Source organism: Equus quagga, chromosome 6, assembly GCF_021613505.1.
Source record: "Equus quagga isolate Etosha38 chromosome 6, UCLA_HA_Equagga_1.0, whole genome shotgun sequence".
In the NCBI taxonomy this organism is placed as follows: domain Eukaryota; kingdom Metazoa; phylum Chordata; class Mammalia; order Perissodactyla; family Equidae; genus Equus; species Equus quagga.
The window spans coordinates 70,964,434-70,979,184 of NC_060272.1; the positions used below are offsets into that span (position 1 = coordinate 70,964,434).

Consider the following 14,751-nt stretch of genomic DNA (forward strand, 5'->3'; position numbering starts at 1 on the left):
AAGACGGAGAAAAGATTGAAACCATAAAGAAAAAGGGCAGCCTACTTTATTTTAGTACATTATTTGTAGAATCCTAATGCAAATATTTCACCGATGTGAGAAATATCTCTCTTGATCAAAATGAAGGGACTCACATGATGGTCTTAGTCAATATTAAGTAATAACAGGTAAATTACTGGAACAGCTGTGACACATAAGCTCTGAGACTCTTTCCTGGATGTTACTGGATAAAAGGGCATCCATTTAGTATGTGATAGGAGGTGATCTGCTGTTCTCAGTTGGCTGCTTATATTTCATCTCTTAAAGGAACTCAGAATGAAGTGAGAGTAAAGAAATTAAGTTACTGCCTCATGCTTTGGAAAAAGGGGAAAGAGAAAGACAAATTTAAGATGTCTTTTGTTAACTGAGTTGCTGTTTCCTCACCATATTCTCTATCAGGAAAAGCATGGGTAATAGTCAATAAGCCCTGTCTATGGTCTTTGTTAAAATAATATATAGACAAATGCAAAATATAGTTTTATTTACCTGATTCTTTTTTTCACATTTAAACTTTCAATATAAAAACATGTCCAGGCCTTCACATTTACCCTTCATTTTCAAAAAATAAGTCCAAACTTATTGGCCCTTTTGTTAAAAACAATAGGAATTTATCTGAGTAAGCAAGTGGTCTCAAATCAAACCGCTATTCTTAAATCTCCTTGCACACATCTTTTCTGTGTGCTCCATGAAGGCAGAACGTTCCAGCAATAGGGAGACTCCTCGAAAGAAATTATGCTTAAAAACATATTAAAATGTAGTTTTTGGCTGTTGAGGTGTCCAAATTTCCTTTGTGGCCTGGGCACCCTTAAAAAAAAATCTTAAGATCTCAGCTCTTTTGACATTAAGTAAAAGCCAAGAAGGTGACTGATTCTAGGCTTTGTCGGTGTGCCTCTCTGATCATATGTTGGACAAGGAATCTTGTATGAAGTTCTGCTTTCAAAGTTGCTATTCTGCTCACCTCCATAGGGCAGGACTTAAGGTGGGTGAACATCTCGGAAATCCTTTGTTATCAGTTCAGCAGGATGCTGAGGGTTTCATTTGACAATAAAAAAGCAAGAAGAGAGATGTTAGGCTTATGTTGTTATGGCCACACTGGAATTAGATGTCTTGAATGTTTTTATTTTATGGATAGTGCAACTGGATTTAAAAGCAGATCACGCAGTGCCAACATGTGGGCATTCACTGGTAGGTTGGTAGTGCTGATGAGCTAGAGATCAACTGCATATCAGCCTATTATATATGGATTCACTTGTGCATTTCAAGCATGTAAGGGAGAGAAGAATCCTTAGGTACAGTTCTTAGCACAGTTGACAAATAGTACAGCTGCCATTGGGATGCAGTGCCAGAAGTCACTCTGCTGTGCTCTCCTTGCAGAAAGATTTGCTACTGGTAAAGGTGAAAAGCATTGCAGACATCATCTTCCAAATGCTATACCTTGTTTTAGGTAGTCCATTGAAAGTCTAGTGATTCAAAACCATTGCTAGGAAATTGGTTTCACTATACTGTCCCCAAGGGTTATTTTGTTCAAAATACCAAGTTTAAGTGAAGAGGAGTCATCTGTCCACACAATGGATGTAGATAAACTTTTTTTTTTAGTTTTGAAAATCGATTTCCTCCGATGTTTGTGCAACAGTTGTTTCAATTTATCCTTGAAAAAGCTGGTCGTGAGAGTGTAGAGGATTGGGTTCAAGGCACTGTTTACCGGAAGGAAAAAAATGACTATCCAGGAAGTGATTGTGCCTGCAGAAGGAAACGAAGTGTGAAAAACAGAAGTTGAAATTTTACATAGACACAAAACACACATAACACTTTGTATTCAATGCTATTTTTGAAAGGGCTACCTAATTCACTTAAGTTTTCTCTCACCTTATAGAAAGTCATTTTGTTGGAAAAGCATAGGAGTTATGAATTCAAAGTCCTACTATTTAACTTTTCTGAATTTGAGTAACTACTTTGTAGGTTGTTGTGTGACCAAATGAGAGAAAATATGTGAAAACACTTCATAAACTGTTATATATTGATATATATTTTTATTTAATATATTATACGTTTATATAAATTGATATATAATGTATTTTTCTTTGCCTTTCTTTATAGAAAAATAAGAAAATGAGGAAATAATTCTTAATCAATAGAACATTGTTCAGGAAACTTCTGGTCCAGGGTCAGATCCGACCTTGGTTTGAACTCCAGTCCTGAGGGCCTCATTGCCCCACCCTCAGATTCCAACTCTCCTGTTCAGAGTAGAGTCTGAAGATTTGAAGAGCAAGAAATAATTCATCTCCAAACTTAGTGAATTTCTTTTGTGTGAAGCCTTACAAATACTAATAGAATATTAAAGGAAAGATGCTGCAAAAAGTTCTTTGTGGGGAGAAATTTGGGATGATAGTGTGCTTTCTGAGGACATCATTTACTTGGTTATAGTGACATGTATTTTCCCCCTTCAATGCAACCTGCTCCTCAGATCTGACACTTCTTAGCTATGTGACTGTGGCAAGTCACCTAAGCTCCCCAGACCTCAACTGCCTTATCTGTGAAAGGGCACTGATGATGACTTATTTGACTGAAGTCAGGGGGCTGGCCTGGAGTGGGCTTTTCAGCACTAACACCTGAGGTTGTCCAGCCCCACCACCAAGGCTGCCTCCTCCCATATCTTTGAAACTTCTGAGAACTCCCAGCTCAGGTGAAAAGCTGGATGGTAAGACCAGTGATACTTTCTCTCTCACTCTCCTTTCCTGCCCTCTCCTCCTCCCCACCTCATAACTTTCTGATCCTTTGAACATGGTCACTTGTTCTTCTTCGCCCTGCTTTCTTCCTTCCGTCCTTTAGGTTTTTCTCTTTCTCTTTCCATTTCTCCCATTGCTTCCTTCCCTCCTCTCTCTCTCTCCTGCTTTCCTCTTATCTCTCCCTTCTCCTTTTTCCACGTTTGCCTTCCTCTTTCTTCATCCCATCTTCTCGTTATAGTCCTTATTTCTTTTAATTGTAAAGAATATGGAAATAAAATATCCATCTTTAGCATATCTTAGATTTCTTTTTTTTTTTAAAGATTGGCACCTGAGCTAAGAACTGTTGCCAATCTTTTTTTTTTCTGCTTTATCTCCCCAAATCCCCCCCATACATAGTTGTATATCCTAGTGGCAGGTCCTTCTAGTTCTGGCATGTGGGACGCTGTCTCAATGTAGCCTGACGAGTGGTGCCATGTCTGCACCCAGGATCTGAACCGGGGAAACTCTGGGCCACCGCAGAGGAGTGCGTGAACTTATTAACCACTTGGCCACGAGGTTGGCCCCTTAGATTTCTTAAATAAAGTTTTAATTACTATATTACTTGTCTTTAGTTTAAAAAAAATTAGATGACATGAACCGTTCATAATTGATGACAAACAAAGTGAAACAAGACAAAGTTGCTTCTTGTCTGTTGTGTCCCCAAAGAAAATTGTGAGCAGGAATGAGACTTCCTATTCAGTCTCGGGCGACTCACCAATGTCAGGTGTGCAGTGAGTTCTGAGACAGGAGAGCTAAAGCTGGCTTATCTGTTGGGCTGATCCCATGTACTGTCAGTGATATGCTGTGAGGGAGCAGACCCCAGAGTTCTTGCAACATGGGGACAGGATGGGTCTAGGCCAGTGAGGGCAGCATTTCCTACAGCACCATGGGAAGCTGGACAGGCAAGAAGGGTCTTAGTCATATGTGATAAAGACTTCTCTCCTAGGTCTTCTGAGGTATTCAAGACAAACCTCAAAGTATTGAACTATAAATGTAGAGATAGACTGATGTGTGGCCCATGAATGTTTTCACAAGGCCTTTTTGTTTTCTCTTGTTCTAAGTCCCTATCATGATCTGAAATGTCTGAGACTCTCCAAGGATGATAATAACTCTTGCTGCTGTCAGATACCCTTGATCACCAGACATCTCCTGATTAAAAATTAGAGAGTATTATGGGCCAAATTGTGTCTCCCCAAATTCAGATGTTGAAGTCCTAACCCAAAGTCCCTCAGAATGTGACTGTGTTTGGAGACAGGGCCTTTAAAAATGTAATTAAGTTAAAATGAGGCCATGAGGGTGGGCCTTATTCCAATCTGACAGGTGTCCTTATAAGAAGAGGAAGCGTGGACACACATGGAGACATTGTGGGTTGTGCAGAGGAAAGATCACGTGAGGACACATTGCGAAGGCAGCCATCTGCAAGCCAAAGAGAGAGGCCTTGGCAGAAATCTGTTGACCCCTTATATAAAGAGAAATAAATTTATGTCGTCTCTCCCTTCCCTCAACTTGTCAATGCCACGGTCAGGACAGGAACCCGGGACTCCTGCCTCCCTTGGTCCTTCTACTACACAAGGCTGCCTCCTCCCACATCCAGGAGAAGTGAGTGCCTGGTGTGAGGAAGGACATCAAAAGTTGTGGAAAGAGGAGCTGCGGAGGTTGATGAGACAAATCCCACCTGTTCCACCAGTGTCGGACCAGCTCAGCATCTTTCATTGAAAAAGCATTTATTAAATAATGTTATGTGAAAAGCACCGTGGAAAGATAAGTGAGACATTGTCCCTACCCTCCAGAAGTTTATAATCTGAAGGGAGCAAAAAATACATTAAAAAATAACACTGATATGAGTTTAATAAACAAAGCGCAAACAAAATGTAATAGCCATTTAAGCAACTGGGTTAGATGGGAATAGGCTGGAGAGAGGTTTGGATCATGAAAGAGGGAGTATTTGGGTTGACCCTTGGAGGATGAGAAGGGGTGTTTAGTAGGCTAGAATTTTGCATGTTGAAAGTACAATCCAGGTGGAGACAACAGCTTCAGCAATGGCAAGACATCAAAAAGGTGCAGGAAAAAAAGCCAAATAATTCTAATGGGCCTGGATCACAGAATATGAGGGTAGGGTGGGAGGGGAGAAATGTTTTAATGTTAATCCCCACCTTTGGGCTTTATTCCATGAGCAATGGAGGCCAAAGGACATTTTCGTCCTGCCGAATTTAAAATGTTAGGATATAAAAATTGAGATGTCTAGGAAGTTGCAGTAGACTGGAGACTGTTTGTGGAGTTTCCCATCTGTGACCATTAATATTTAGCTAACTCTGCTCCTCACGTACAGCTGGCTCTCCCTGAGTGGTCTCACACATATCTTGGGGCTTCTGCTCTTGCTACTTAGCAAAGGCTCCCAAGTAGTCAGCTGTGATCTCCCTCCCCATCTCTGTTTCCCCGCCTTGCATGGCTCGAGGGACATCTATGGCCTGTTGTGAGACAAGCTGACGGATTTAGGGGATGCTGTGGACGTTGTGTGTCATTTTGCAGTGAGGCATTTTACAAGACCTCCCATGACTTTGTGCACAAGCCAGAGGGACATAAATTGTTGCAGCAGTTTGTGGCTGCACATTCACCACTCTTTTATAAGGGCTTACAATGTGTCAACCTCATGCTTGACACTGGGGTACCAACATGAATAAGACACAGTTCCTGCCCTAGATGAGCTCCCAAAATAGGTTGGCAATAGGCTGAATCAATGAGTTGAAGATTACCCCAAACTCTGTTTCACTGAGAGTCAGGCTAAAGCCTTGGGCTGTAGGATGGTTGTAATTTCTAGGTTCCAGAAAGGGTCTCAAGCAAACCCCTAACTAATGAAGTAGGGGTGTGTGTGAGGAGCCTGGCCTTCTGGATGAAGCACTAATGTGGATCATCTAGCACTCCACAGAGCTCAGTGTGACAACCACTTGGCTGGGACCATGAGATAGACTGGTGGCTGTTAACAGGGGTGTGTGCCTCAGAATCACAGGGGGAGCTTTTCCAAAACACCCGTGTGTAGGCCATAACTCCTTAGAGACTAAATCCAGAGGCCAGGATGGAACCTGGGCCTGTATAGTTTGTTTTCATATGTGTACTCCTGGCTAACAACCACCATCTAGCTCAGGTAGAAATAAGACACTAAGACTTAGTTTTTCTCTAGTTCCTCTTTTTCTGACTACTCTTCTCTGGTTTGCATCAAGACCCCATTTCTATCTTAGAATACTGATTATAAAACACTGAGGGAAATAATAACTCTTTGTTTTGAACTTGTTGGTATTTATGGAGAATTTACCATATGGAAGGCACGGTATTCTGTTCTTGTCAGACAAGGAGGGTAAGAAGGCACTTTGTACTTGGGAATAATAGAAGGAACTGACCTGGTATTTCCACCCGGAAGAGGGATAGAATTTTAACTACAAATACAGGAATCCAGCAGATGGCATCAGAGAACACTATAAAAAAGAAACGATTTGCAACAGCCACCTCTCTTCCAATGTGATTCCTCACTTCTGAAGTCTGCAAGGCAGTTTTTTGAATGGAACAGAACATAATAATATAGGAAAACACAATGATGAGAAAAGCCAGCAAGTTCACACCTGTTGGGAAAAGCACACCTCTTAACATCTCAGGTGTAGAAATCAACAGTAAAAATATTGTGTCACTTAGATGCTCAGTATGGTGCCTCTTACACTGCATTTCCAAGAAGCATTCTTCTGTATAAGCCAGGTGGTAAACAGCTAAAACTTTGAATCCAAGGCTATAAGCTCGAAATAAGATAAGGAATTGTGTTTGCCAGATCAAAAAGATATTTCAAATACATAAACCCTTTGTGAAGAATTATAGACTTCTGAAATTCAGATCTAGGTATATCGTGAGGTAAATTTTAGCTTTTTTAGAACAGAAAAAAAGCTATTTTCATTTTTAGCTCTTTTAAGGGATTACTGCAATCATATGTACATCTCAACAAGTAAATATGACCCCGTTCCTTTATCGTATAAATATGAATAGGATAACTTTAGAATATCAAGGAGATAATAGCCTTAAAAACATGATTTCTCATGTTTTTAGGTCCTAAATAAAAATAATACGTAGAACAGAAATAAAGCTTTGTTTATTTTTCTTTAGATTGCTTACAGTAATTTAAACTAAAATTCAAAACCTTTTAGACTTGTTTTAGGAAAAAAGGGCAGAAAAAATAAAAAATTCAACTATATGAATCCCTCTTTTAGGGTCAAATACATTTAGAAGATTCTCCCTTAATATCACTATCCTATAATGTTGACTTCTACTTTGTTCTATTTTGCTATAATAAAAATCCTGAGTGATCCTGTTATTCCTTATAGTGAACATCAAATTTGCATATAATTTCAAAATTGTTTAAAAAATGTTCATCTGAATTAGACTGTCTGTAAGACTGGTGAAGTCTGGGGAAAATACTTTAAGTTTAAGGTGTTCTGTTGTTTTTATCCAAAACATTTCATATTCCATGGAATCTCATTATAAAGCCATACAATGGAATTTTATAAAATTGATTTATCTTAGGCCTCTTGTCAGAAAGTTTAGTTAAGAATAAAATAAAGTGATGGTTTAAGATGATCCTCTGGTACAAATTCTGAAAACAGATTTATGGAAAGTATCAAAAATGCACCTTCTGAAAGTACCGTAGGAATGGGAGATGTTAACAGGAGGAGAAACTGGGTGATGGGTATATGGAAACCGTAGTATCCTGCAATTTTCTCTAAATCTAAATCTATTCTAAAATAAAAAATTAATTTAAAAACTGTGTTTTCTTATATTCTTTAAACAGAAAAAAGGGCTCTGAGACTCCTTCTCTCACAGATAAGCCATGTATATGTAGATGATGTGTGCGTGTGTATATATTATTATCTCTTTATCTACCTGGAATATATCGCAGGTGCTAAAACCCTTTCGGCCGACCCCCATGCCTTACCTGAAAGGTCTAGCCACACTGAACTTCTTTCGCCCTTCATCTGGGTCTGATCCCTGGCTTTGGGCCTCTAAATCCACTATGTCTTTTTCTGGAACTCAGCCTCTGCCTTCTCTTGCCTAACGCCTCCTCATCCTTTGGATCTCAGTTTGGATTCATTTCTACTGGGAAGCCTTCCCCAGTCCTCAGATCTGGGGCTCCTAGAACACCCTGTACTCCTCCTTGGTGGCATTCGTCAGTCTGTGACGTAAGGACTTGTTTACTTGTCTTCATTCTCCTTTCTGGCTGCAGGTCTGTGAGGGCCAATCTGTTGTCTCTCCAGTACCCAAAATAGTTCTTGGCCTATAGTAGGTGCTTAATAAATGCTTGTGGAATCAATGAGTGTAATGTTGTGTGTGCGCGTATGTGTGTGGGAGGGAGGCTCGCCATGAAGTGCACTTATACTAGGAATGGCTTACAATATCCTGGGAGTGACATATCCATGAAAAAGTAGCTATAAAACATGGCAGTGTTATTAAAATGGTGGAAATAAAGTGTTTTATTTTTCAGAGGAATAAGAGAAGGAATAGACGGAGAAGAGCTGGAAATGGTGGTTAGGGCCATTTTGGGATGGGCTCTAAATGACTAGTTTAAACTTGATCTTGGTTAGAAGGAGGGAGTCATTGAAGGTCTCTGAGCAGAGGCATGCACAGTCCTTTCAGTTCTCAGGTACTGAAGAGAGAGAAGGCCACAGAGGACAAAAGACCAGCAAGGGCTAATGTAATACTTCAGGGTTGAGGCAGTAAGGTTGTAAATGAAGATAATAGCAGTAGATAGAGACTGGAGGAAACAGAAGACAGAGGCATATTTTGATGAAAAATCTTTGATGAAAAGGAAAGGACGACAGATTATTGACAACTTAGATGAGAGGAAAAGATGAGAAGCGGGGATTGAAATGATAACACTGCTCTAGCTAAAGAGAGGACATGGGAACGGCCTTAATTTTAAGCAAGAGAGATACCCGTTGACAATAAAAAAAGTTTTTTAACATTAAAGGGATAAACTTTTCATCCATTTGTAACAGAGAAGGTAAGATATTCTTTTCTAAAAAGTTAGGGGGAATTAAGAAAAGTGAAAAGCAAAGTTTTATTAAGCACCCTTATATTGCTGTCTTTGGAACTGCATTTACAAAAGGCAATAAACCTTCCTGGCATTTCCGTTCGGATAATCTCCTGTTAGTGAGTTTCCAGAATTCTATTATTATTATTTACCTAGCTCATATCTAGATTAAAAAACAGAAAGAGCTCAAATAATTTAGTAGGGTCACAGGACAAGGCACTCAACTAGAATTCCTCCAGCTCATAGTCAGAATGTATAAACATGGGTCTTACGGATAATAAAAAGATCATCCAGAGATCAGGACAGTATGTTTTTGTTTTCCATACTAAATCTCTATAATAAAAGTTTAATAAAAACTTCTATAAATGCACAGCAAGAACTTTTCTTTAAGAAAGGACATAGTCTTAACTATATGTGTTTACTGTCTGTAATGGGCAAATACACCTTTGCTGAAATGTATGCTGTTTCTATCAAAATCACATTTGTCCAGGAAATGAAAAATATAATTTACCTAAGAAAATTCCAAGAGAATACCCTTTGCTTCCAATATCTTCTGTTTGGTCATAATAAAGTGGGAAACATACTCCATTTTTTCCATAAAAGTTTCCAAAATAATCCTCGTTCCAAAATGGAATCACAGCTATTAAAAATCCCACAATCCAGATGCAAATGAGGATGACCGAAGTCTGCCGTTTTCCAGGACGAATGTTACTGAAGGGAAAGACAATGACCAGGAACTTCTCCAGAGTCAAGTATGTCAGCAACAGGACGGAGACTTCGGTGGACAGCATGGCCAGGAAGCCCATGAGGCGGCACTGCAAACTCTCCATCCACAGCAAAGCGTACTTCTGGTACTGCCCGCGGTACTTTATATCGGAAAAGCCGACGAAGAACAAATAAACACCCATGAGGCAGTCCGCACCTGTTGAAGAAGTGATACCGTGTATGTTGGTAGTTCCCAGCATCGCTGTTTTAGTATTCTGATTACGTCTACCTCCTTCATCCTGTGTTAAATGAACTACTGTAAACACCTTCAATAGTACCTAGAAGCCAATGGACTTCAAAAGGTGTACTACCATCTCTAAAGCACCACGCTGCATCTTTGTTGTACAATTTTAAAAATTGATGGTGGGGCTGGCCCCATGGCTGAGTGGTTGGGTTCCCGCGCTCTGCTGCAGGCGGCCCAGTGTTTCATCGGTTCGAATCCTGGGCCCGGACATGGCACTGCTCATCAAGCCATGCTTAGGCAGCGTCCCACATGTCACAACTAGAAGGACCCACAACTAAGAATACACAACTATGTACCGGGGGGCTTTGGGGAGAAAAAGGAAAAAAAAACAATTAAAAAAATTTGGTGATGGAGAGGTAATTTTGTGTGTGTGGGGGGCTAGTTTTTCAAAAGTATACAAGTATCACTTGCATGGTTAATAAAGGGGATAATTTTCTGGGCTTAAGGAGCCTGGGTGCTATTGTAATTGAAGGTTAAATAAAGCTTAGTTTTATAATCCACAACCTGTCCTGCAGAATCGATCGCTTGATTCATGGACTCCCTGTTACCCCAGTTCCAAGACATAACCCCAGATGTGAGTACTAGATCACTGCAAACTCATGCAATCTAGAACAGAGCAGTCAAAGAAAACAGTACTTTCATCCTTAGAAAAAAAATTGCCCAGCATAAATAATTCCTATTAAATGCCATTTGTAGAAGGCCAATATATGTCTAGTGCACAGCTCACAGAAGATAGCCTAAATCTATTTAGATAGGAAACATACTTACAACAAAGGATTTTGATGGACATAGCGTGAGTCGTATTTTCAGCTTTAATGAAAGATCTCATGCCAATGACAAAAAGATTTCCAAAGCAGGTTATGAAAGCTATAACCCAGACAAATATTCTGAGGATATTGTTAGCCAAGAGGTCCTCAAATGAAGAAATGCCGTCAGTCAAGGGCATACATATTCGGACATGGGGAGCATAGGAGCAGTACCGAAAGTTTTTGAAATAACTAAAGTTAAAGGGAAAAAAAGAGTCACTTTCCAGCAATGACACAGAAACTACAGTTGCAATCCTGTCAGGGCTTCAGCTCTGCTGGGTATGCAACTTCACTAGGTCTGTTTATTTTTGTTTAGTAATGATTATGTCGTTACAGAGGTCTTCATTAAATAGTATGTTACTCTAGAAAGGGCTGCTCTTTTAAAGATGAAGAACCTAAAGGACATAGAAATTCCGTGGCTTGCCTGAGTTGAGTCAGGGGAGGACATGAGAATGGGAAGTCTCCGGGACTCTAATTTTCCCTGTCACCTTGGATTACTCTCTAGGGTATTATAAAAAGTAAAGTGTCAGTGTTAAATTGGTCTCTAGCAAACATTCAGGGGCTTGGGTTTGGGATGTAAGGGACCTACAGTAGCTCACCAAAATGTCCTTGTCTTGTACTTAGTTTTAAATAAACTTACTTACCTACCCCCTTTTCCCTGACACTGGCAGGAAGGGAGGGTCTCTGAGACTAGGAAAATCCAGCTAGGAGGAGAAGCAGCTGCCTTAAGCACAGATTTCTTACCAGGGCCTGGAAGGACTTAAGCAATTTCTTGAGGAAAATTTAGGTTTGTTCGTGATCAATGTATTTACGATCTAGGTGTGTGCAATTGTGAAGGGTTTGAACTGGGCAGGCCATTTGGTTTATTGCCATTCCCCAAACCTGTGTGTTTAGGATTTTCTCCCATAAAACTCATTCCATTTTTATATTCTTTTACCTCCTCTTTTAGTTAACTTCTTTTTGTCTAATCCTTTTTTGTCATCTCCCCCTTCGGTTGCTAGACTAGCAAGTTCAGCTAAGCTTTACTTTGCCACGGCTGCAAGTCCTCCCGTGATTGGACCCCTGTCCACCTCACCTCCTCACCTTCCTCGCTCACTCCACCTCGACACATTGGCCTTCTTTTAATCCTCAAACTAGCCGGACTCATCCCCTTCTCAGTGTGGTGCTTTTGCTTTTTCCTCGCCTGGAAGATTCTTTCTCCAGATATTGCCTGGGCTGTACCCTCCCTCCTCCATGAGGGTCTGCTCAAATGTCACATCTCTCTGACTTCTACGTGAACCATCGACATCCTCCCTCTATCCCTTTAGCTTGCTATACTTTTCTTCATAGCGTTTGTTAACTATTTATATGTTTACTTGTTGACTTTCTGGTTCCCAACGCTAAATAGAAGCTCCATGGAGCAGACAATTTTCTCTCCTGTTTATCCCTGTGTTCTCAGATCTAGAACAGTGCCTGGCACATGGGAAGTACTCAACAAATAGTTCTTAGCTGGGCAAATGAATGATGGATAATTTAGTGCTGGGTATGTAGGAAGAGAAATTGGAGGCAATCCCTGCCCTTCAATAGCTTACAAATCTAGCTTCCAGATATCATCTATCCAATTAAAGGAACTTGACATATACTTTTTTTGTTTTCTTCTTCTTTCCTGGAGTCCCTGGCATATGCTTGACATCTAGGTTCTTTCAGGATTCCTTTATGTCCACTGTCTTCAGATGGAGCCAGCTAGGGTCTCTCAGTGGTTCAACCTCTGCTCCCACCATGACAATGACACCGGTTGGCAGGTGGAAGGGATGGGGTTATGCGGTTGAGGTGTTTCCATAAGTGGTGGACAAGGAAGATGAAAACGGAACAACTAGGTCACTTAATAGAGAAGTAACTAAGTTAACACATTTTATGTTAATTATTGTGTCCTTCTTGACCTTAACATGAGGTTCACATTTAAAGCAGCAGCTTCTCCATCAAGTTCTAAAAAGTTGAATTTCTCTATTCTAAGAAGACCTCACCTCTGCCCGCGACAAGGAAATGATAACCCCATTAAATATTTCCCTACTGGTGCCACAGAAAGAGAAATTATGAAAATCATGTGGATACGCATCAAATACTTGACTTTTAGTAATCACACCTACTGCACAAACATAAACAAAATGTTCTCCCAAAAGAGCACCTTCACACCAACCATTTCATCCACTTGCTGCACCCAACTTGTAATCTTACATCGAATCCTCCCTATTGTTGTGGATAACAATGGTTAATTTTTGAAATCATGAAACATAGATTATACAGTTGATAAAGAAATGATCATGTCATAAATACATATATTAACACAACTTACATAGTGCACTTTAGCCAAATATATTAAAGTGACTTATTAAAAACTACTATAAAGATTAATTACCTCCATTTTGTAGTGCACTTAGTAACAGTAACAACACCTGGAATTTATATAGCATCTTTCTTCCTAAGGGCTCAAATCTTAGAGCAGCCGACTGCTCACTCATGTGAAGTGAATTAATCTTTCCAGGTCTCCTGAGTACCATTTAGCCAGTGACTTCATCTTGTGTAATATGTGGCATTCTGGTACCCTGATCTCTTATTGGGCCTCAATTGGATAAACAGCGTGTTTCCAGAGAGAAGTGTCATTCATGTCGGCACATCATAATATTGAACTCTATTATAACAGGGACCAAAGGTGACAAAATTAAAAAGCTCTCAATAAAAAGACTTTTCTAGCATAAAAACACATTGCAATGATACATTAGACAGTTTACACTAGAACATCTGAACATTTCACCATGCTCTCTTCTCCGTTCTTTCAGACATACATACATGTGAGAAAGATTCTTCATGGGTTGAAACATTCCCGTGTTTATATTTGGAATCTCTATCCTTTCCAGGTCTCTGCAAAATATGCACAATAGGTTTCATGTTTTTAGGGTTTAACCTTTAATAATTGCATTCTTTGTCATATCCTAAATACCATGCTTCAAAATCTTATGTTACCAACTCAAATTAGGATGAAAACTTTACAGTAAGTATCTTAGAAAATTGCCATTTCTATTTATGCCTCCTGTCAGTTGGAGCTGATTTTGTCACTTCAATGCAAAATTACATTCTAATAGAACTCTTTCATTCATTTCTTTGATTTAAAAATTTCAGTGATGATTTGTGTGATTATGAAATTGGCTCTGTGGTTTGATTTTATAAACCATGCCATGTGAGTTTAGGGTTTCAGAAAGGAGCTGACTTTTCCAACCCGAGAATATCACTGAAGTGAGTTTTGTGAGAATCTGGATTTAAATACAGTCATTCCTTCCTTGTCTATGTGTCTTTAGGGTAGAAAACCATGGAAGCTGTAAGAGGACCTCCAATGCAGGACAATTGTTTTCTAAGACAACAGTGGGAAGCATGATTCCTTTAATTCTTCCAGACCCCATTAGATGTTCTCAGAGGGCTCCAGTGGTAACCCCTATATTCCTCATTTATCCAGAAGCTTCTTCAAATAGAGATTCTTTGAAGACCTCTTTAGGATGCCGTGAATTAAGGGAGTCTGCCACGTTCTCAGGAAACATAAATGGAGAGTGGATGCTCTAAAAAAAAGAAGTCTTTTACTTTTAAGATTTGCTTTGAAAGATGTTTGATTCACACTCAGTTTCTTTTTGATTAATCTTAATAAGGATCTTGACATGGTTCTAGGTTTTCTTTTGCCTCTTGAGTCCTTCATAGAGGAATTGCCTTGCCCTTTGGCAATCAGGAATGAAACTTAGGGGATCAATTATACCATCGAATCATCATGGGGCCCCTCCTGCAGGAAACTCTCGAGTCCTTTTTGAGGGTTTTGCTCTCTAGCTTTCTCCTGGACTTATCACAGTTTTAGCTTTACATGAAGTGTGTGATCACTTGATTAACAGCCTATAGTTTCCAAAAGAGCCAGAAGCCACTATATCCTGAATGCCTAAGACAGTGCTGTAAGTAAGTTGGTGGGCAGTAAACGTGCAAGAAAGGTGTAAATGAATCTCTAGAAAAAATAAATGAGACAATAAAGAAATAAAAGAAATGAAGAAAGAAAAG

The 14,751-nt window shown here is 39.7% G+C and overlaps 1 protein-coding gene across 1 annotated transcript in view; it reads right to left on the bottom strand.

Annotated features, from left to right (window-relative positions):
- Positions 1–558: 558 nt before the first annotated feature.
- The window catches only part of RXFP2 (relaxin family peptide receptor 2), a 57,950-nt gene continuing 43,757 nt past the window's right edge, over positions 559–14,751 (bottom strand). The window contains exons 14-18 of the mRNA XM_046663756.1: positions 13,510–13,581; positions 10,646–10,875; positions 9,380–9,790; positions 6,200–6,418; positions 559–1,779 (exon numbers count right to left, since the gene is read on the bottom strand). Coding sequence (XP_046519712.1) covers positions 1,520–1,779; positions 6,200–6,418; positions 9,380–9,790; positions 10,646–10,875; positions 13,510–13,581 — 1,192 coding nt within the window. The 3' untranslated portion in view covers positions 559–1,519. The remainder of the gene's footprint in view (positions 1,780–6,199; positions 6,419–9,379; positions 9,791–10,645; positions 10,876–13,509; positions 13,582–14,751) is intronic.